The sequence below is a fragment of the Phoca vitulina genome, unplaced genomic scaffold (genome assembly GCF_004348235.1).
Source record: "Phoca vitulina isolate PV1807 unplaced genomic scaffold, GSC_HSeal_1.0 scaffold22, whole genome shotgun sequence".
In the NCBI taxonomy this organism is placed as follows: Eukaryota; Metazoa; Chordata; class Mammalia; order Carnivora; family Phocidae; genus Phoca; species Phoca vitulina.
The window spans coordinates 11,796,996-11,814,352 of NW_022589725.1; the positions used below are offsets into that span (position 1 = coordinate 11,796,996).

At 60.4% G+C, this 17,357-nt stretch overlaps 3 protein-coding genes across 3 annotated transcripts; 1 reads left to right on the forward strand and 2 right to left on the reverse strand.

Moving 5' to 3' along the window:
* The first annotated feature begins 127 nt into the window (after positions 1-127).
* NECAB3 (N-terminal EF-hand calcium binding protein 3) lies at positions 128-16,537 on the forward strand. The gene is made up of 13 exons (XM_032419758.1): positions 128-313; positions 2,262-2,286; positions 3,757-3,865; positions 4,858-4,883; positions 5,096-5,193; positions 13,283-13,419; positions 13,682-13,806; positions 13,945-14,024; positions 14,126-14,179; positions 14,697-14,809; positions 14,984-15,061; positions 15,559-15,650; positions 15,739-16,537. Exons 1-13 carry the CDS (start codon positions 194-196, stop codon positions 15,765-15,767), a joined length of 1,086 nt encoding a protein of 361 aa, XP_032275649.1. The 5' UTR covers positions 128-193; the 3' UTR covers positions 15,768-16,537.
* On the reverse strand, positions 5,923-9,618 carry ACTL10 (actin like 10). The gene is made up of 2 exons (XM_032419910.1): positions 9,610-9,618; positions 5,923-7,625 (listed from the first exon to the last, which is right to left on the reverse strand). The coding sequence occupies exons 1-2, from the start codon at positions 9,616-9,618 to the stop codon at positions 6,426-6,428; spliced, it is 1,209 nt and encodes a 402-aa protein (XP_032275801.1). The 3' UTR covers positions 5,923-6,425.
* CUNH20orf144 (chromosome unknown C20orf144 homolog) lies at positions 10,526-13,274 on the reverse strand. The gene is made up of 2 exons (XM_032419911.1): positions 11,570-13,274; positions 10,526-10,939 (listed from the first exon to the last, which is right to left on the reverse strand). The coding sequence occupies exons 1-2, from the start codon at positions 11,792-11,794 to the stop codon at positions 10,526-10,528; spliced, it is 639 nt and encodes a 212-aa protein (XP_032275802.1). The 5' UTR covers positions 11,795-13,274.
* Positions 16,538-17,357: the final 820 nt, after the last annotated feature.

Here is a 17,357-nt window from a genome sequence, read left to right on the forward strand (position 1 = left end):
GGGCGCCTCCGTGGCCGGCTGGGCGGGGGGGGGGGGGCGGGGGGGGGGAGGCGCGCGGGGGGCGGGGCCATGGGCGTCCGCGCCGGCGCCAATGGGCGGGCGGCCCCCCAAGTCCGAGGCGGCGGCGGCGGCGGCGGCGTCCAGAAGCGGGAGCCGCAGCCGAGCGAGCCGTTGCCGAGTGGGTGGCGGCGCCATGGCGTGTGCGGGGCTGCTCACCGTGTGCCTGATCCGGCCGCCCGCGCCCGAGCCCCGGCGGCCCCCTGCGCCCCTGGCTGCCGCCGCCGGGCCCGCCGGACACGCGCTCTTCCAGGACGTGAGTGGGGCGCGGGCGGGGGGCGCGGGCCCTCTGGCCCTGGGGTTGTCTCTGTCTCTCCAGCTCTGTCCTCTCTCTCCCGGTGTCTCGCTGGGCTCTGTCTCTCGCTGTCTCTGCTTGCCCCCGACTCTGCGTCTCTGTGTGCATGTCTCTCCCTCCAGGTCTGTTTGGGCCCCTGCTTCGGTCCCTGGGTCTCTGCTTCTCGCTGTCTCTCTCTGACCCTGCTGTCTCCGTTCTCCCTCATCGTTTCCATTGTGTCCATTCTCTGTCTCCTTGTCTCCTGGTTCGGTGTCACTGCCCCTGCTGTCCCCCCACCCCCAAGTCCACCCCATCTATGTGTCTGATGCAGTGGGGACGGTTAACACTAACCCTAGGCTGGGCTGACCCAGGCAGGGGAGCCTGGAAGAATAAACAGCCTCCTGACTTCTGACCCAGTGCTGATCCCAAGAGTCCCTCAGATCTGACCCAGGGGCCATGGGGTCCCACAGTTGGTCAGGATTGCCCGCAGTGGTCTGTACATCCCTCCTGTGGGTGGCAGGTGGGCTTGCAGCCCCCTGGGGGCAGCCACATGGAGCAGCCTAGCCGGGCCTCAGTGCCTGCCCTGAGCCCCTTACCCCCTTTCACCCTAGTGCTCAGCGCCATCCTGGCCCACTCATGCCCCGACTTTCAGAGGTCTCTGCCTGTGGGGAAGACGGTGCTCCTTTCCCTTCCCTGCTGTCCCTAGTGACTCAGCACCTTGACCACAGTCCTCCTGGATGGAAGGGACCTGTCTGTCCCACTTCCCAGATGGAAAAACCAAGGCCCGACGAGTTCAGAATATATCCACGATCACACATGGAGGCAGATGTATGCTAGGGCGTGGCCCCAGATGTCCTCACTCCTAGTGTCGCACCCCTCCCCACCATCTCCATCTGCCCCAGTCAGGCCACACTGGGCTGCTGTGTGACCCTGAGCCAGTGGCAGGCCTTCTGTGAGTCAGGTTTCTGGCCAGGGGTTAGATTCATGCCAATGCTTCACTGACCCAGAGCAAACAGCTGGAGAGGAGTGGCTTTCAGGAGCTGGACCTGCTAGGCGTTCTCTGTCCAGGCTTTGGCCTGCCCCTTCTCGCCAGGTGTGCTGGTCTCCCATTTGCTGGGCTGCTTTGGGTGACTTGGGAGTCTCTGGTCCCTGGACATGTCTTGACTCTGCTCCTCTCTCTTCGCCTCTGTTGCCCTTCATCTCTGCTTCTCTGTAAATACAGTCTGTCCACCCTTGCTTTCTGCCACTCACTTCCCCTTGCACATGTGCGTACACACACACACACGCACACACACACATACATGTGAGCCTGCCCAAGGCCTTCACACTGAGTCAGACTCAAAGGAAGCCCCAGCCCTGGAAGGGTTAACCCCAGGCATCCACAAAGAAAGGACTAGCCACTGCCCGCATATCAGGGTCTTAAACAAGCACCCAGGGAAACAGCCTTGAACAGGCAGAGTCTGGGATGGACCATGGCCATGCTGCAGAGTTGGGGGGTTCAGGTCTGGGACAAGGGCCCAGGAACTGGGCCCATCTCCCCTCCTTCCTCAAGCTGGGACCGTGCCAAGGGCTGATGCATCAGACAGAATCCAGGATAGACTCTAGGTATGGGAGGTGGGGGTGCCGGAAGCTGGCCTGCAGCACCCGCCATGAGGGTGCTTGGTGGGGGGACCTGGCTGTTGGAGACGCAGGAGGTCTCCCCGCAGGAGAAGTGAGCAAGTGGTGGGACCTGCTGTGTGATCTTCCTGTGCCCCCCTTGTTGGAAAACCTCCTGCAGGGCTGATCTGGGCAGGGAGTTGGGACCAGGCTGGGCAGGAGGAAAGGCGAGGTGGGGGCAGCCTGGCCAGCTGGGGCCCTAATGAGTTGGGTGGGGGCCTCTTGCCTCCCAGGCAGAGCTCACAGTTCCCATCTATGCCCTTTTGTCCTCTAGGTTTTCCGCAGAGCAGACAAGAATGGTAAGTGTGGCTTCCCCTGGGTCCACAGCGTAGGGAGGGGTGGGAGACATCAGGGAGGCTCAGGGGAGTGTGGGGTTTGGGGGTACAGCCTAGAATGGAGAAGTCTCTTGAGGAGACCCAAATCAGGAAAATCACTCAAGGCATCCTTTCCAGAGGGAGTGCTGTTTGGAGTTGAGCTTGGCAGGATGGAGAGTGGAGGGAATGTGGTTTAGTCAGAGGCGGAGGTGGGGGCGTACTCTCACGCAGTGCCTTGGCACTGTTATGGGTAACTCTTCTATATGACTTCATGTTGCCCCCACACCCGCCAGCTAGGTGGGAACTCTTCACCCCATTTCACAGATGAAGGAGCAGAAGCCCAGAGAGGTGAAGCGGGTTGCCTAAAATCACACAGCCTTTAAGTGGTGGGGCTTGAACCGGGGTCTGTGTGATGCTTTGTCCCAGGCTCCCTGTGTAAGGGGCTTGGAAAGGTGGGGTGATGGAGATGAGGCCCTAGATCTTTAGAGGGCTCAGTGACTTTCTGTATGACCAGCCACCTGGACCCAGGGAGGGCTTGCACAGGATGATGCTGGGTCCAGGGAATCCGCTTCCCCTGCCCTGGGTCCTGGGCAGTCTCAGACCCCAGTCTGGGAAAACCTTAAAAGCTAAAGCAGGAGCCCTCAAGGGAGCCCAGAAGCAAGTTGCTGCCCACGGGTGACTTGGAGCAGCCCACTGTGCTCTGATTGGCCGGGTGAGGGTCTGAGCTGAGGCAGCCAGTCAGCCTCGGCCTCACTTCCGTCTGGGGTCTTCAGACCCTTTTGTGTAAGCCTCCTAGAGACAGGATCGTGTCCCAACTCACTGATGAGGACACGTGGTCTCATTTGGATCACAGCGTCCTGTCTGGGGAGGCCCAGACCCTCCCCCAGCCCTGCTCCCCCGACCCCATCTGCTTACAGACCTTACAGGCCAAATCCCCAGTGTCTTTAGCCATTGCACCGGTGCTTAGACTGTTACGAGGTCCCTGCATAGAGGAGGTTCTTCCCTCCTAAGCCAGCCTGCTGCTGCTTGCAGGGGCTCCAACTCTTAGGAAGATCTCATCTGCCTCCCAGTGGCTTCTCTGTGAAGGGCGTGGGTCCACAGCAGCCTGGAGCCAGGCTGGCCGGCGGAGACTCAGCCCCCAAGTCCTCCAAGTGACGTCTAGGTCCTGCCATGATCTGGCCGTGTCCCAGGCTGTTCATTTGCGTCTTCACTTGGCAAACATGTATTGAGTCCCGATGTAATGTGACATGTGTGCTGCCCTGTCTCTTGGGTGCCTGGAAAGTGGGCCCTGCTGCCTTAAGTGGGCATCTCCAAGGACCCTTTTGTCTCCAACAGCTAGGTCCCCCACCAAGCTCAGAATTCCATTCCACCTGGCTGAGTAGTCATTAGGGGGGTCTGAATCTGGTGGCAGGGGTCAGGGATACCAGCTCTGCTCCCTGCCCCCCCTCCCCCCAGATGATGGTAAGCTCTCATTTGAGGAATTCCAGAATTACTTTGCTGATGGGGTTCTCAGCCCTGGGGAGCTGCGGGAGCTGTTCAACGGCATTGATGGGCACTCCACCAAGTAAGTACGAGAGGGGGTGGGTGAGCCGTGGGTAGATGTGAGGCTAGGTTATCCCAGCCCCACTGTGTCCCCTGCTGCCTCAGTTCCTTATGGAGGATGGGGGGTTGCATAGGGAGAGAGGTGCCAGGGCCCAATGCCAACTTTACCCGCCCACTCACCCCCCTCCCTGGCTCCAGCCTTGTCCATCACACTCCTTCCAGCTGGGACCCCAAAATAGCCACGTCTGAGTCACCGCCCGTGGTTCAGCCCACAGGTGTCCCCCTTCCCCATTCCTGCTTCCTGCAGGGACCAGAGGATGCCTGAGGCTAGCTGGGCCCTGCCAGCTTCCACCCGTGGATGCAAGTGCACCAACACGCACTTACCTCCCCGTGTGTGTTCCCACATCTGCAGGCCTTAGCAGCAGTTGCACACTTTCCTCCCCGTGCTTCCTCACACGCGTGCACATGCACACGCAGCTGTCCCTCCCTGTCCCCCGGCATCTCCTTAGAAATAATTCCAGACTCGGGGTCAGCATTCAAGGCTGCCGTGCCCTTCCCTATTCTGGAGCCTGAGCTGGACCTTTTGTCTGCAGTGCTGCCACCTCCCCACCACCAGACACTCCAATCAAATCCCTTGTCCTTCAAGGCCTAACTAAAGCAGCCTCCTCCGGGAAGCCCTCCCTAACCTACCAAGTAATACCCCGTGCTTTCTCTGGACTTCCCCAGACCTGGCTTCCCCTTCCCAGCTCTGACCCCTCCTCTCTGGCCTGTGTCCACATTTCTCTCCCTGGGCCTGAAAGCCCCTTGGAGGCCAAGAGAGGGTCTGATTTTTGCCCTTCATAGTACCCTGGCTGCCCCTCTCGGCCCACTGAGCCGCTTCACCTGGGGTAGAGGCAGGAGTAGCCTCCGCGTCAGGCTGAGCTGGGCAGGCAGTGGGAGGGGCATTGGCTTCAGGGTCCCAGGTCCCAGGCTTACCTCTGTGGGACTGAAGGGTGCCTTCCCTTTTCCCCACAGCAATTTGGAAACAGAGAGACTGTGTGGTGAGTAGGCCCACGGGAGCTCCGGTCTCCTGGGACCCCTGGGCAGGTGGGCAAGATGAGAGGCTGTTCCTCCTCTCCTAATGGAACAGGATGGGCTTGGCTCAGGATATGAGGCCTGGTTGGCTGCAGAGGAATTCCAGGTTGGGGTAAATGAGGCCACGGAGCAGGTGGGGGGTGGTCCGGGAACCTTTGAGCACCTCCTCTGCCCACAGACTATTTCTCAGAACACCTGGGTGTCTACCGGCCCGTGCTGGCTGCCCTGGAGTCGCTGAACTGTGCAGTGCTCACTGCCATGGACACCACCAAGCTGGTGAGTGGAGGGCTTGATGCTGGAAGGCTGGGAACGAGGGCAGGGGTGTCTGCTGCGCTGTGGGAGCCTCCACTGTCATGGCTCGGGGCTTGGGCTCAAAGCAGGGCTCTCTCGCTTCCTAGCTGTGCACCTTTCTCTCTCTGGGCCTCAGTTTTCTCATCTGTAAACTGGGGATAATAATAGAGCTTACCTGCATACATTTGGTGTGACCGTTCAATGAGAGCGAAGGCAGGGATTTTTGTCTTTCTTATTCTCGGCTCTATTTCCAGCACCCAGAACTATGCCTGGCACACGGAAGCCACTTAGTACCTAGAGCCGCTGCTGCTGCTGCTGTTTCCGTTATTGGCGAGGCCTAACTGTTGTGGGGTATCGCGCCCAGGACCCAGCAGGGATGGGGTGGGAGGTGGGGCGTGCTCACACACATGGCCACAGGCCCACGCTGGTGTGTGGAACCTGGGGGTGGGGGGCCGGGCCTGGCCCAAGGACGTGGGTGAGGCTGGGTGTGCACCCGAGTGTTTGCATGTGTGGCCACCTGTGCGTATAAGCACAAGCAGTGCTCACGGCCAGGACTCTAGGCTCTTGGATAGTGACTTCGAAAACACAAACCACCCCTCCCTTTGTGTGTTTAAGAAATGTCTCCACCCCGCTTTGTCCCACAGCTCTTAATAACGAGGCACGGAGGGAACAGGGAGGAGGCCCAGGATTGTGCCTGACCCCACTTTTTACAGAAGGGGAAACTGAGGCCCTCAGTGAGTCAACGATCAGCTGAGGACAGGGCTTCCTTTTCTGGCTGCTTCCACATGGGATTTTGTCCGTTTTCAAAGGGTCACCCCTTGAAGCTTGGCATAGGATGGGAATCCAAACGGTACTGGGTGAGGGGTTGACGTCACAGTTTCCATATCTGTGGCCTGAACACAAGTGGCGGTGTTGCCTGCCTTGTTGCCATGGAAACAGGGCCCGGGGGGTAGGCACCTGGACTGGTATTCTCTGAACTGGCACTGGTTACGGTAGATTCAAACTGCAGGTCGAAGTGAGGGCCCTAGAGGTCCGGACCACCTCCTCCTGGCTCAGGAAGGGTTAGGGGCCACCCATCAGCACACGAGGACTCTACCAGCTCTGATCACCTGAGACTTTTATCTGGAACTCAGTGCCTCTGACAGTGTAGCTCAGCCCGCCGAGCCTCGCCCTCCGCAGCCCCCCCCCGTGGCGCCTCCCCTCCAGGACAGCGTGACTCAGTCGAACACTTCGTGCACCAGCCGGGAGCCACACTCCTGGTACATGGCCCGGGTTATCCAGCGGCACTGGAAGGAGCGCAGCGAGGCCACCATGGAGCCGCCTGTCCATACGGCTGTGGCACGCCCAGGCGTGGCCACCAGGCATGGCCTCAGCGCCCCGTAGCCGTGCCTCCGGCACTGCGCCTCCAGCTCCACTGCCAGGCGCTCGGTGAAGCCAGGGAAGAGTGTGGAGCCACCGGCCAGCACCACGGTGCCAGCCAGCCGCGTCCGGAGCGTTGCGGGGACCTTCTGCAGTGCCCGGAAGACCAGTGCGGGCAGTCCCGGCCTGGCCTGGCCTAGCAGACTCGGCTGGAAGATGGGTTCTGGGCAGCGGAAGCGCTCGCTGCTGAGACGGATGGAGCACCCCTTGCCTAAGCAGAAACTGACCGGATGGTGGCGGTCAGGGTTATGAAGGTCCCCCTCAAAGTCCAGTGACACATAGCAGCAGCGTTTCTTGAGCTGTGTGATGGCCTTGCGGGGCAGGGCCCGCAGCTGTAGGTGGGGGCATGCTGCCACCAGCAGGTCCCGCAGGTAGCGAGACAGGGTGCTGCCTGCCACGTCCAGCCGGAACGTGGCCTCATGCCACGCGTGGCCCGCATAGATGGGCGTGGCGTGGCACACGCCCGCGCCTGCCTCCACGGCCAGCCCGCTGAACGCGCCAGTGGAGCAGAGCGCCAACAACGCTGTGCTGGCCATGTGGCACGCGGGCACTGCCAAGGCCTCGAACAGCAGCTCGGCTATCCTGTCGCGGCCCGCCGGCGGCGCCGACGGCGAATCACTCACGAGCACGGGCCACTGCTCCGGGCACACCCGCAGGCCGCCCACCAGCAGGCGCTCCCACAGCCCCTCCAGTGCCTCCCAGTCCACCACCACGCCGTGCTTGATGGGGTGCGCCCGCGCCACGCCACCCATCAGCTCGCCGCCCAGTGCCCCTGGCGGCACCGGCCGGTCCCAGCTGGGCACCAGGCTGGAGCTCTTCAGCACCAGGCGCGGCTGGCGCTCGCCCGCAAAGCCCGCCTTGATGAAGCCCGAGCCCTGGTCTATGACCACCGCCACGCGGCCCAGCGAGGGCGGCCGACGGACCCGCCTGCTTTCGGACACCGATGCCACCGTGGCTTTCCGGGCTCCGCCCCGCCCCCTGCCTGAGGCTCCGCCCACCTTTCAGCTCTTGGCTCTGGCCCCAGGCCTAAGTCCCGGCCTTTCTGGCCACAGAACTCGCGCTCTAAAGTCTTGGCTGCAGCCTCTGGTCCCGAGCTCCCGCTCTTCGCGTCAGACTGGACGTCCCTTTTCAGCTCTTGGCTCCGCCCACGGGCCCGAGGCCCCGCCCCCGGTTCAAGGGTCAGTCTCCCGCTCTCGCCGGGCTTCAGCCGCTTCAGGCCTTCTTTGCCCTCCTGTGGCTCCAGGCTCAAGACTCCACCTTGCACCAGACCCGCCTCTCTGAGGACTCACCTCCGCGGCGCGGCCCACTCACTCAGCCCTGGCAGAGGTGGATGATGAGAGGGCCACATCAAGTCCTAAATAAGGAGAAGCTGCCCGGAGCAGCAGAACTCTAACAATGAAGGGGCCTTGTGGCAATGTTCTCCGGACATATATCCTCCCGGGGGGACCCAGGAGTCCAGCCCAGTCCTTGAGCCCCCGGCGGTCTCCTGGCCTTAAGTCTTTACTGGTTGTGGAGGTGGAACGGGGTGGTCAGAGAAGGAAGGAAAAGAACTTGGATTGGACTCATTGTGACGTCAGTCCTCAGTACCTGCTATGCTTCCTTCCCCACAGCCCTCTCCACCCATGAAAACTCCCTGGACACATCTACTCTCCTGGGACAAGGCCAAGAGCAGTGATTTTGGCATTGGGGGATCTGGCCTCAGCTGCACAGCACAACCAATCTGACTCCCTCCCAAAACCACTTCAGATTATCTGATGTATTCTGGCCACATGTGCAGCTAACCACCCTCCCCCTTCCCTGCCCCAATCCAATGCTGACGAGAAAGCTCTTAATCACAGATCTACAGCCACTCTGAGGACCTCTGTGCTCAGCCCTGAGAGGCCCAGACAATCCACATAGGGACCCTACCTTCAGGGGCTTCCATGTATGGACTCTTGTGGACCTGAATTGTGACTCGGTTCTGAAGACGACAACTCATTGTGTGCCCCTGAGCAAGTCCTAATTTCTCTCTGGGCTCAGTTTCTTCCTCCAAAAGGTAGTTCTAATCCTCACACGGGAAATTTCCTAGGCCACTTGTCTCTGCAGAGTCTGTTCTCTTTAGGACCATTTTGGTTGCAAGTAGGAGAGCTACTCAGGTGAACTTAAGCTAAAATAGGGATTTTATTACAAGGATCTTGTATATCTTTTTTTTGAAGATTTTATTTATTTATCTGACAGAGAGAGACACAGTGAGAGAGGGAACACAAGCAGGGGGAGTGGGAGAGGGAGAAGCAGGCTTCCCGCTGAGCAGGGAGCCTGATGTGGGGCTCGATCCCAGGACCCTGGGATCATGACCTGAGCCAAAGGCAGACGCTTAACGACTGAGCCACCCAGGCGCCCCAAGGATCTTGTATGTCTTATGGATACCAAGGGCAAAGATGAAATCAGGTTTCGGGAACAGACTGGAAGTAGGTCCTGACTACAGGTTGTGTACTGTCCTCTGCATTGTTTTTTTTTATTCTTCCGAAGACCAGCTTAAGCCTATGCATGTTCATGTAGCAGTCTCTCACAGCTCCTGAATTACAGTCCCAGGGAAGAGGCTGATAGGACCAGCCTGGGCCAATCACGTATGGCCAGGATGTGTGGCCACATTGAGGAACATGGTTACCATGACTGTAACCACATGGATGGTAGGAAAGGGTTGGTTCTTACAAGCATTTGGAGAGATGCTATGGGTCATGCAACCTCCAGCCTGATGCAGGGGGATATGGAAGGGACGTCAATTGTGTTGACACTAACGAAAGTGCATCTTCAGCAGAAGCTGGGCCTATGTCTTTAATAAGCTGGGACCTTCACCCCCGCTGCATCTGCCCCCTTTGGGACTTTCTGAGGCGTCACGAGTAGAAGGCTGGCTACAGGTTCGGTAGAGCTGGGGCAGCACTCAGGTCTGGAGCTGGGTTTGGGACCCAGGAGAATGAGAACAAGCAGCTGGATCTTTCTCACAGAAAGCATGCCGGCCCCTCCTGGGTGAGTGAGGGAGGTGAACCTTGCATCGGAGGGCACAGTGGCGATATGGCCAGAGCAGGGGTGAGGATAGGAGTCACTCAGAAGCCCTAGAGGGAGAGACTAAGGCTGGGGGTTGGGCCTGCACATGACAACAGTAAGTTTGGGCCTCGGAGAATCGGTGGGGGCTTATGAGGAGAGTGAACTGTCCTACAGCTGGCTAAGTGGTTTGGAAGAAGTCTCTGGCTGCAATGTGGGCAAAGGGATGGCACAGGGTAGGTTGGGAGACAAGTGACTGAGGTGACTTGGGGGTTACCAAGCAAAGTGGGACAGGAGTGAGGGATCAGAGGCCCACAGACCCCAGCGTCTCCACCTGGGTGCTCTCACGGGCAGACTGTGAGTCCCAGGCCCAGCCCTGCTGATCGTGGGGCCTTCTCAGTTCTTTCCAGGGTTGTGGCTGTTTGCCTGGAACCCTCCCCGTGCCTAAGGACTTGTGAATGTTGGGAACATTTGGAGATGTTAGGCCTCTGTGGGAAGCAGGCCCCTCCTCCTAGCTTGGCCAAGCCGGGGTTTGCCCAAACTCACCTCCCTTGGGCCTGCAGACCTTGAAGGTTCTGACCAGGGCCTGCAGTTGGGGGGAGGAGGGAAATAGCTTCCCTCCACTGTGGCTGGGTGCCCCTCCCCAGCTCGGGGTGGGGGTTCTGTCGCTTGGGTCACAAGGAGAAGGCACCAACAGTTTTGGCTCCAGGCCGTGGCCGTTGCTCTGCCATCAATACTCCCGTTTCATCCCTGTCTCGCTCTGGGCCTCAGTTTCCCCCACCCAGCTCCGTGTTGCGCCGCCTCGGACAGAGCTAGCGGGCGCCAGGGTTGCTATGCGCTCTTTATTGGGCCGGGGGCCGGGGACCGGGCTGGGCGCTCAGGGCCGCGGGCGAGGGCAGCGGCGCCGCTTGCGCGGCTGCTCCTTGGCGGGGTCGGCCTCGCGGTCCACCTCGCTCTCGGTCAGCAGGCGCGCGTACAGCCGCTGCCAGCCCGGCGCCACCGTGGCTCCGGCCCTGCCCCCGGGCGCGCCGGCCGCGCAGCGCCCCTCCTCCTGCAGCCGCGCGTCCAGCAGCAGCAGCAGGACCAAGATCTTCTTCATCTCGCGCGCGCGTGCGCCCTCGCGCCGATCAGCGCCGTCGCCCGCTCCTCGCAGCATGGGCGCCGCCGCCGGGGAGCCCACCGGGCCGCCCGTCGCGTCCTCATCTGGCCGCCCAGGCCGCGCGCCGGGGCCCGCCGCCACCTCGGCTAGCTGCTGCCGCTTGTCCAAGGGGAAAAGCAGCACAATCTTGGCCTGGGGGAAGAGCGCACCGCGTCTTCTTGCTGAGGATCCTTACCCACCAGGTCCTGTCTCCTGGGACTCAGTTCCCTTCACGTTTCCAGGGGGCGGGAGTGGGTCTCCCCCTGTCCCATCGCCCAGGACCCCTGCCTTCCCTCTGGAAACCCACCCTAGGTTGACCTCCCGAGACCTTGCACCGTCGATGTATATGGGATCTTTGCCGGCCCTCCTAGCCTTGGTGCTGAGACTCTAACCCACCCTAGAAGAATAGCACATTTTATGGCTAGAAGCTGGAAAGGGGGCATAAGAGAACACCCTGTGCCCATAGCCTCTGTGGTACCAACTAGGGCTGATTCTCCTTGCTGAACCCTCTACCCGTCTGTCGGAGTTGGGAGAATCCCTTCCTGCCCACCCTCCTGGACTCCCAAGTCTCCTGGTTTCTTGAATCCCTGCCCTCCCTCCTGGGCTTTTAGGTCCAACCACACCCACGTAGGTTCCTGGGACCCTCATCCTCAGGAGGAGTTATCCAAGCCTTTCTATGGCTCTCGGACTTAGGCCCACAAGGCCTAGACTCCCAGCATTCCCTCTTGCCCACCTGTTCAAGTACCCCTGACTCCTACCTACCCCCAGCACCCTGGCACTCACGCTTGGCTTCTTCCGCTTGAGGTGGCTGAACTGCTGTTTCTGCCCAGCCTTGTCCATATCTGGCGGCCTCCCCTTGCAGGCCTGCTTGGGCACTTTGGTCCTCTTGTGAGAACTGTTGTTTCCCATGGCAGGGCTGGTCACCACTGGGGGCCACAGCCCATGCTGCCTCTGCCCTGCCTTCTGGCTGGGGCACCCTGCCCCTGCTCTGTCCCGTGGAGGCCACATTGTGACCTCATGGGTCAACCTCACCAGCTCCAGACTCTAAGCTCCTCCTCCCAGAACCCACAGGCACATCTTGGCTCCGTTTACTCTGTGATTTGTGGCTTTGGTTTCTCAGCTATGAAACTGGACTAATAATCACGAATGAGGCAATGCTTGTAAGGTGCTTAGTGTTGAGTAGAGAGGAATTTTTGTGGTCTGGGTTTGAATTCCGACTCTGCCACTAACAGTTGTGTGATCTTGGCCAAGGTAATCAACTGCTCTAGGCCTCAGTCTTCTCATCTGCAAAATGGGGCCAATTATGGTTCCTGTAAGTTGCTATGAGGATTAAATGAAATTCTGCTTCGAACAGGGCCTGGCACAGAGGGGGTACTGTTACGTTAGCCAGGTTTTTTGGTTGCAAGTAACAGAGACTGATTGATCATCTTAAGTGCTCAAAAGGGAATTTATTGGAAGGATTTCAGGGAGCTCAGAGCATGGCCAGGAAGTCTGGAGACCAGGCTTGGAGAGACAGGACAGAGGCCATCGGCCCAAGAGTGAGAGGACTCAGCCCCCATTCTGTTCCTGCCTCCCGGCTCATAAGCCTGGCCCAGGAGGGCTCATCTGATGGCTGAGCTGAGGCAGGTCATGGACAGATGAAGCCCCCGATGGATGGTGCCTCTGGAGCCCCTCGTGGAGGGTGGGCAAGCCCCTGGCTGGACCATGGGTCCTCAGGACTCCCATCCTGGTCTGTGTCCTGTGTCGGAATTAACTCATTGAAGTTTTTCAACAGCCTCAGTGAGATGACTGTTATCATCCCTGTTTTCTAGGTGAGGAAACTGAGGCACAAGGAGGCGAAGGTAGTTGGAGAGTCTCTGAGCATCCCACATGAGCAGCATAGGGCCTGGCATGTGTCGGCCTTGTCTTTCTGCCCACGATGGGAGGGGCTGAGTGGAGGCTAGTGATGTAGGGATCAGTGCTGGTGTGTGTATGGACAGGGACCTGGCTGGCAGGCTTGTATCTGCAGCTCCTAGGAAAAGGTAAATGTTTGTTGCGTGGATGAGTGAATGAATGAATGCATGCAGAGATTATGAGTTTAGGGCCAGCTGGTGAGTATGGGGCCACATCACACCATCATTTTGCCTCGTGTGTCAAAACTGGCCTTTGGATGCCCTGTGACCTGCCCTACCCCTCACCTGCCTACCTGTACCTGGGGCCACACTGGCTGAAGGTGGTGTCCCAACAGGGAAGGGGCCTTGGGGCCCAGAAAAGAGCAGATGCCTCCCTGTTAAGTTGGCCTCACACCTCCCAGGAAGGAAGGCCAGGCCCAGACGAGGAGGGTCTAGGCCCCGCTCCCAGTCCCAGCACTGTTCTGCTCCCGTTGCATGCTCTCTGCTCTTCATGCTGCCTCCGTTGCTTTGATGGGCAGGGGGTAGGGGGGCAGGGCAGTGGCTCCCCGTTCAGAAATATGTGCTTGAGACCAGGAAATGCTGACCATGTCCCCTCTGCCCCCAGGAGTATGAGCGGGCCTCCAAGGTGGACCAGTTTGTGACCCGCTTCCTCCTGCGGGAGACGGTGAGCCAGCTCCAAGCCCTGCAGAGCTCGTTGGAAGGGGCGTCAGATACCCTGGAGGCCCAGGCCCGGGGCCCACGGTATGTGAGGTGCCCTGCTGGTCGCCGTCACCACATTCCGGGGCCCTCAGCTTCCATCACATTCCGTAGCTCCGGTATCCCAGAGCTCACATTCTTGTTGGCAGGGAGGCCAAGAAGGGGTGAGAGGGGGTGGCTGGCTTTGAGGCTGGGTCTCAACGTCCCCGGAAGCCTGTTTTGCCCCACCCAGGCCTGGCCCTGTTCTGGGGCCCCAGTCCTTGGCCTGTGGGTCTGGGAGCAGCGGGTCGACCTTCCACTTCCCTAGGTCAGACGAAGACAGTGTGGGGGTGCAGAGCAGGCCCCACGGCAGCCGGCGGGCAGGGCGCAGGGCCCTGCGGAGCATCGGTCGGTCACCCACCTGGTCTCCTGGCTCCTCCGCCTCGGACACAGGTGGGCCTGTGGCGGCGTGGGAGGTCTGGCTGAGGAGGGTGCCGGGCGGGCACGGTGCCCACCCCTCCACCGTCCCTGAGAGGCTTCCCCGCGTGCGGGGCCGGTGCCAGACTTCCCGCCATGGGTCTCCCACCCCAGGGCAGAGCTCGGGAGCCGAGATGCGGTGGCGGCTCCAGGTCAACCGTCTCCAGGAGCTCATCGACCAGCTCGAGTGTAAGGTGAGGGTCACGTGGCCAGTGCCCCAAGGGGGAGGACCTTCCTGGAATCCGCCTGAGCCAGACACGCTGGGGGCCCTGCCCACACTTTGCGTCCCTCACAGGCCCCCAGGCTGGAACCTCTGCATGAAGAGGAGCTTACCAAGGGGCCTGACTCGGTGAGTCCAGGAGAGGGACAGGCAACTGGGCATCGTGCCAGGAGGAGGTGCTCATTAAGTGAGGGGACTCACGGGCCTGCTGCCCACTTGGCCTCTGGGTTATACCGACACCCTTTTCCCAGGCTGGCCCAGCCCTCGTCCCCCAGGCCTGTCAGGCAGGCGCCGGGCCCCAGCCCTTGCTGTGGGACCGTGTATAAGTCCCGGTCCCTCTCTGGGCATTAGTCTCTCTCATCTGCATCCCTGAAAGCTGGTCTGAGCAGCGTGGATGGAGGTTGGAGGGGGAAATGGTGGCATACTGCAGGAGAGAGGGACAGTGGCTGGATCGAGGCAGTGACCTTGGCCATGGGGAGAGGAGGATGGAGTCAGGGATGCCGGGGGCCGGCTTGGGCAGGAGCTTGATCTCATGGCAGGCCAGCGCTGGTGCAAGTCAGGCAGGGCAGGGTCTTCCTGAAGGCCACATCCCGTCCCTCGCCGAGCCCTGCCTTACCCTGGCTGACCAGGTGGCCTGTCTTGCTAGCACATCCTCGTGGCCCAGAGGCAGGTGCAGGTGGCGGAGGAAGCCCTGCAGGATTTCCACCGCGCCCTGTGCTGCTACGTGGACTTCACAGGGGCCCAGAGCCATTGCCTGCAGTGAGTCCCCAGCTGGCTTAGTGGGCTGGCCAAGGTCGGGGGGGGCGGGGGTGAGTAGGGCAAAGTGCCGGGGGGCTGGGCATCCTGGGCCAGGGCTCCCATTAGACATCCTGGCTGGGTGGGCAATGGTGGTGGTAGCCTGGGCCTGGCCTGGCCATCTCTTTGGTCCCACAGTGTGTCTGCCCAGAAGATGCTGGACAACGCCTCTTTCACCCTATATGAGTTCTGGCAGGATGAGGCCTCCTGGAGAAGGTATGAATGGTGTCTGAAAACTAAAATTTATTGAGTATGGGCCCTGGAGTGAGTCAGGCCGCGGTCCAAATCATCCGCTGTCATACCCTGGCTGTGTGACTTCGGGAGGGTTACTTATCCCCTCCGAGCCCCAGCGGTGTCCTTTCCAAAATGAGAGTGGCAAGAGGTCCACCCTCCTGTGAGCCAAATGAGACGGCGGATGAAGACCTGAACGCAGCGCTGGGGGCAGGGTAGAGGGCAGGCCCTCGGTGAACTGCGCCGCAGCCTGTGCCGGGACCCGTGGGTTACGCTTCAGGTCATCCTCCGCGTGTCCTGCTGCGGTACGCGCTCTTGTCCCCAGTTCTCAGGGGGAGCTGAGGCTCAGAGCCAGCAGGAGGCAGGACTGGGATCTGAATCCAGACAGCAGCACTGGGCAGGGAGTGGGGAGCTCTCAACCAGGTGGTCTTGCTCTTTGGGGGACCAGCTCCAGCCTCAGGTCACTCCATGACCCTCCGCAGGCACCAGCATTCCGCCTGTAGTAAGGCCTTCCAGCGCATCCTCATTGACTACCTTCGGGCTCCGGACACCCTCACCACTGTGTTCTTCCCAGGTATGCTGTGGCCCCCAACCCTCTCCACAGCCGTACGGAGTGGCAGTGGGCCCCCGATGCCTTCTGATCCTCAACCTCTGACCCCTAGCCTCCTGGTGGATTATGAATAATAACTGAGCCTGACCTGCATAAGCCAAGGCCCTGGAGCTTCTGGACTGGTCAACTCAGCACCAAGACCAAGGACGTGGCCACTCTCAGACCTGGGGCTGGGCTCTCAGAGGTGCCCCCCGCCCCCCCTCCCCCAGACCCAGCCGGTGGAGAGTCTCTCAGCCCAGGGATCAGGGACTGGGCTGCTTGCTTTCTGTTTATCAGTGTATTTTATTTGAATCTTTAGCCTCTGAGGCACTCTGGCCTCTGCCTGGCTCAGGAGGCTTGGATTCTGGTCCCCTCTGTCCCAGCCTTGTTGTGTGACACAGAGCAGGTCGCTTCCCTCTCCGGGTGGGCCTTGGGTTGTCTGGCTTCCTAGTGGGTACCCTGCTTTCTTCCTGCTGCCTTGGGGCCAGGCTTCTGCTCTTCCTCAACCAGCAGCAGAACCAGGGCTGATGCTCAGGGACACCACCCCCCACCAAACCTCGAGCCCTGAGGCTGGGCCGGATCCGTCTGCAGTGTGGGGTAAGGACCTGGGTGTCCCCACCACCCTCCTGGGCTGGCAGGCTCCCAACTCTTCCAGCACCTTCCGCTGCACCAGAGCCTTCTGCAGGATCCTGGGTTGGTTTGCATGTCATTTGCATGCTCATGCCCACCCATACTCAGGGCACTATGGGAAGTCCCAAGGTGACCTTGCCAAGTAGCAATAATTTGGGCCCAGTGTCACCTGCTCCCTCCAGATACCTCTGAGCCCCAGCCCAGGACCCCAGCCCAGAGGCAATAAAGGAAGTGGTCACCTCTGGTGTTGCGTCCTCTCTCTCCCTCGGCAAGAAGGCCAGGCTCTGGGGCTGGTTTGTATTATCAGACCAGCCACTCAGGGCTGGCAACCTTTCTTTAGAAATCAACTGTTTCTCATGTTGGGCTCCCGTTCTCTCCAGATGCTGGGAACTTCATCACAGCTGGCCTGTTTCCTCAACTCAGGGCCCTCTCACCTCCACAAACCCTGGTTCTGGGGTCTTGCCTGGGAAAGGAAGTGAAGTGGATTGGGTTTCTGCTCTCAGCTCCCTGAAAATTGGCTGGCTATTCTAGCTTCACCATCACCCTCCTTGCCAACAGGGTGTGATTGAAGTTGGGGGCACAGAGCCTTCTCAGGGTCCCAGATAGTGTGGCTGGATGCCTGTGAGAAGTCCTGTCCCCTGACAGAACTCCTCCCCGAGCCTCTTCCAGACCGGCTTTGTCACCACCCGTCACCTGACAGAACCACGTGCGGAATGGCCAACGTCCATCCAGGCACCGGGGGGCCCTACTTCGAGCCATCTGGAGAGAAGAGATTGGGGGGCACAGAGAGAGGTGACTGACCTACATGGCTCTAAAGGGGAGGCACATGGTACCACAAGGGCACAGGATGGCCTCTGACCTGGTCTGGAGGGTGTCGGGGTTGGGAGTTTTTAGGCAGGAAAACACACACTCAGGCTCTGAGGGGAGGAAAGCTTGCTTCATGGAGCTGAAGGAAGCCCAGCAGTGGTCTGAGGCTGGGGCAGGGGGACAGTGGGCCGAGGCTGGGGCAGGGGGCCAGTGGGCCGAGGCTGGGGCAGGGCGACAGTGGGCCGAGGCTGGGGC

Bases quoted from the DNA above. Each gene is read 5' to 3' on its own strand.
- NECAB3 (XM_032419758.1), top strand. From the start codon at position 194: ATGGCGTGTGCGGGGCTGCTCACCGTGTGCCTGATCCGGCCGCCCGCG. The intron at 13,420-13,681 runs GTATGTGAGGTG...CCACTTCCCTAG, and splicing joins GCCCAGGCCCGGGGCCCACG to GTCAGACGAAGACAGTGTGG. The intron at 14,025-14,125 runs GTGAGGGTCACG...CGTCCCTCACAG, and splicing joins TCGACCAGCTCGAGTGTAAG to GCCCCCAGGCTGGAACCTCT.
- CUNH20orf144 (XM_032419911.1), bottom strand. From the start codon at position 11,794: ATGTGGCCTCCACGGGACAGAGCAGGGGCAGGGTGCCCCAGCCAGAAG. The intron at 10,940-11,569 runs GTGAGTGCCAGG...CTCTTCCCCCAG, and splicing joins TCAAGCGGAAGAAGCCAAGC to GCCAAGATTGTGCTGCTTTT.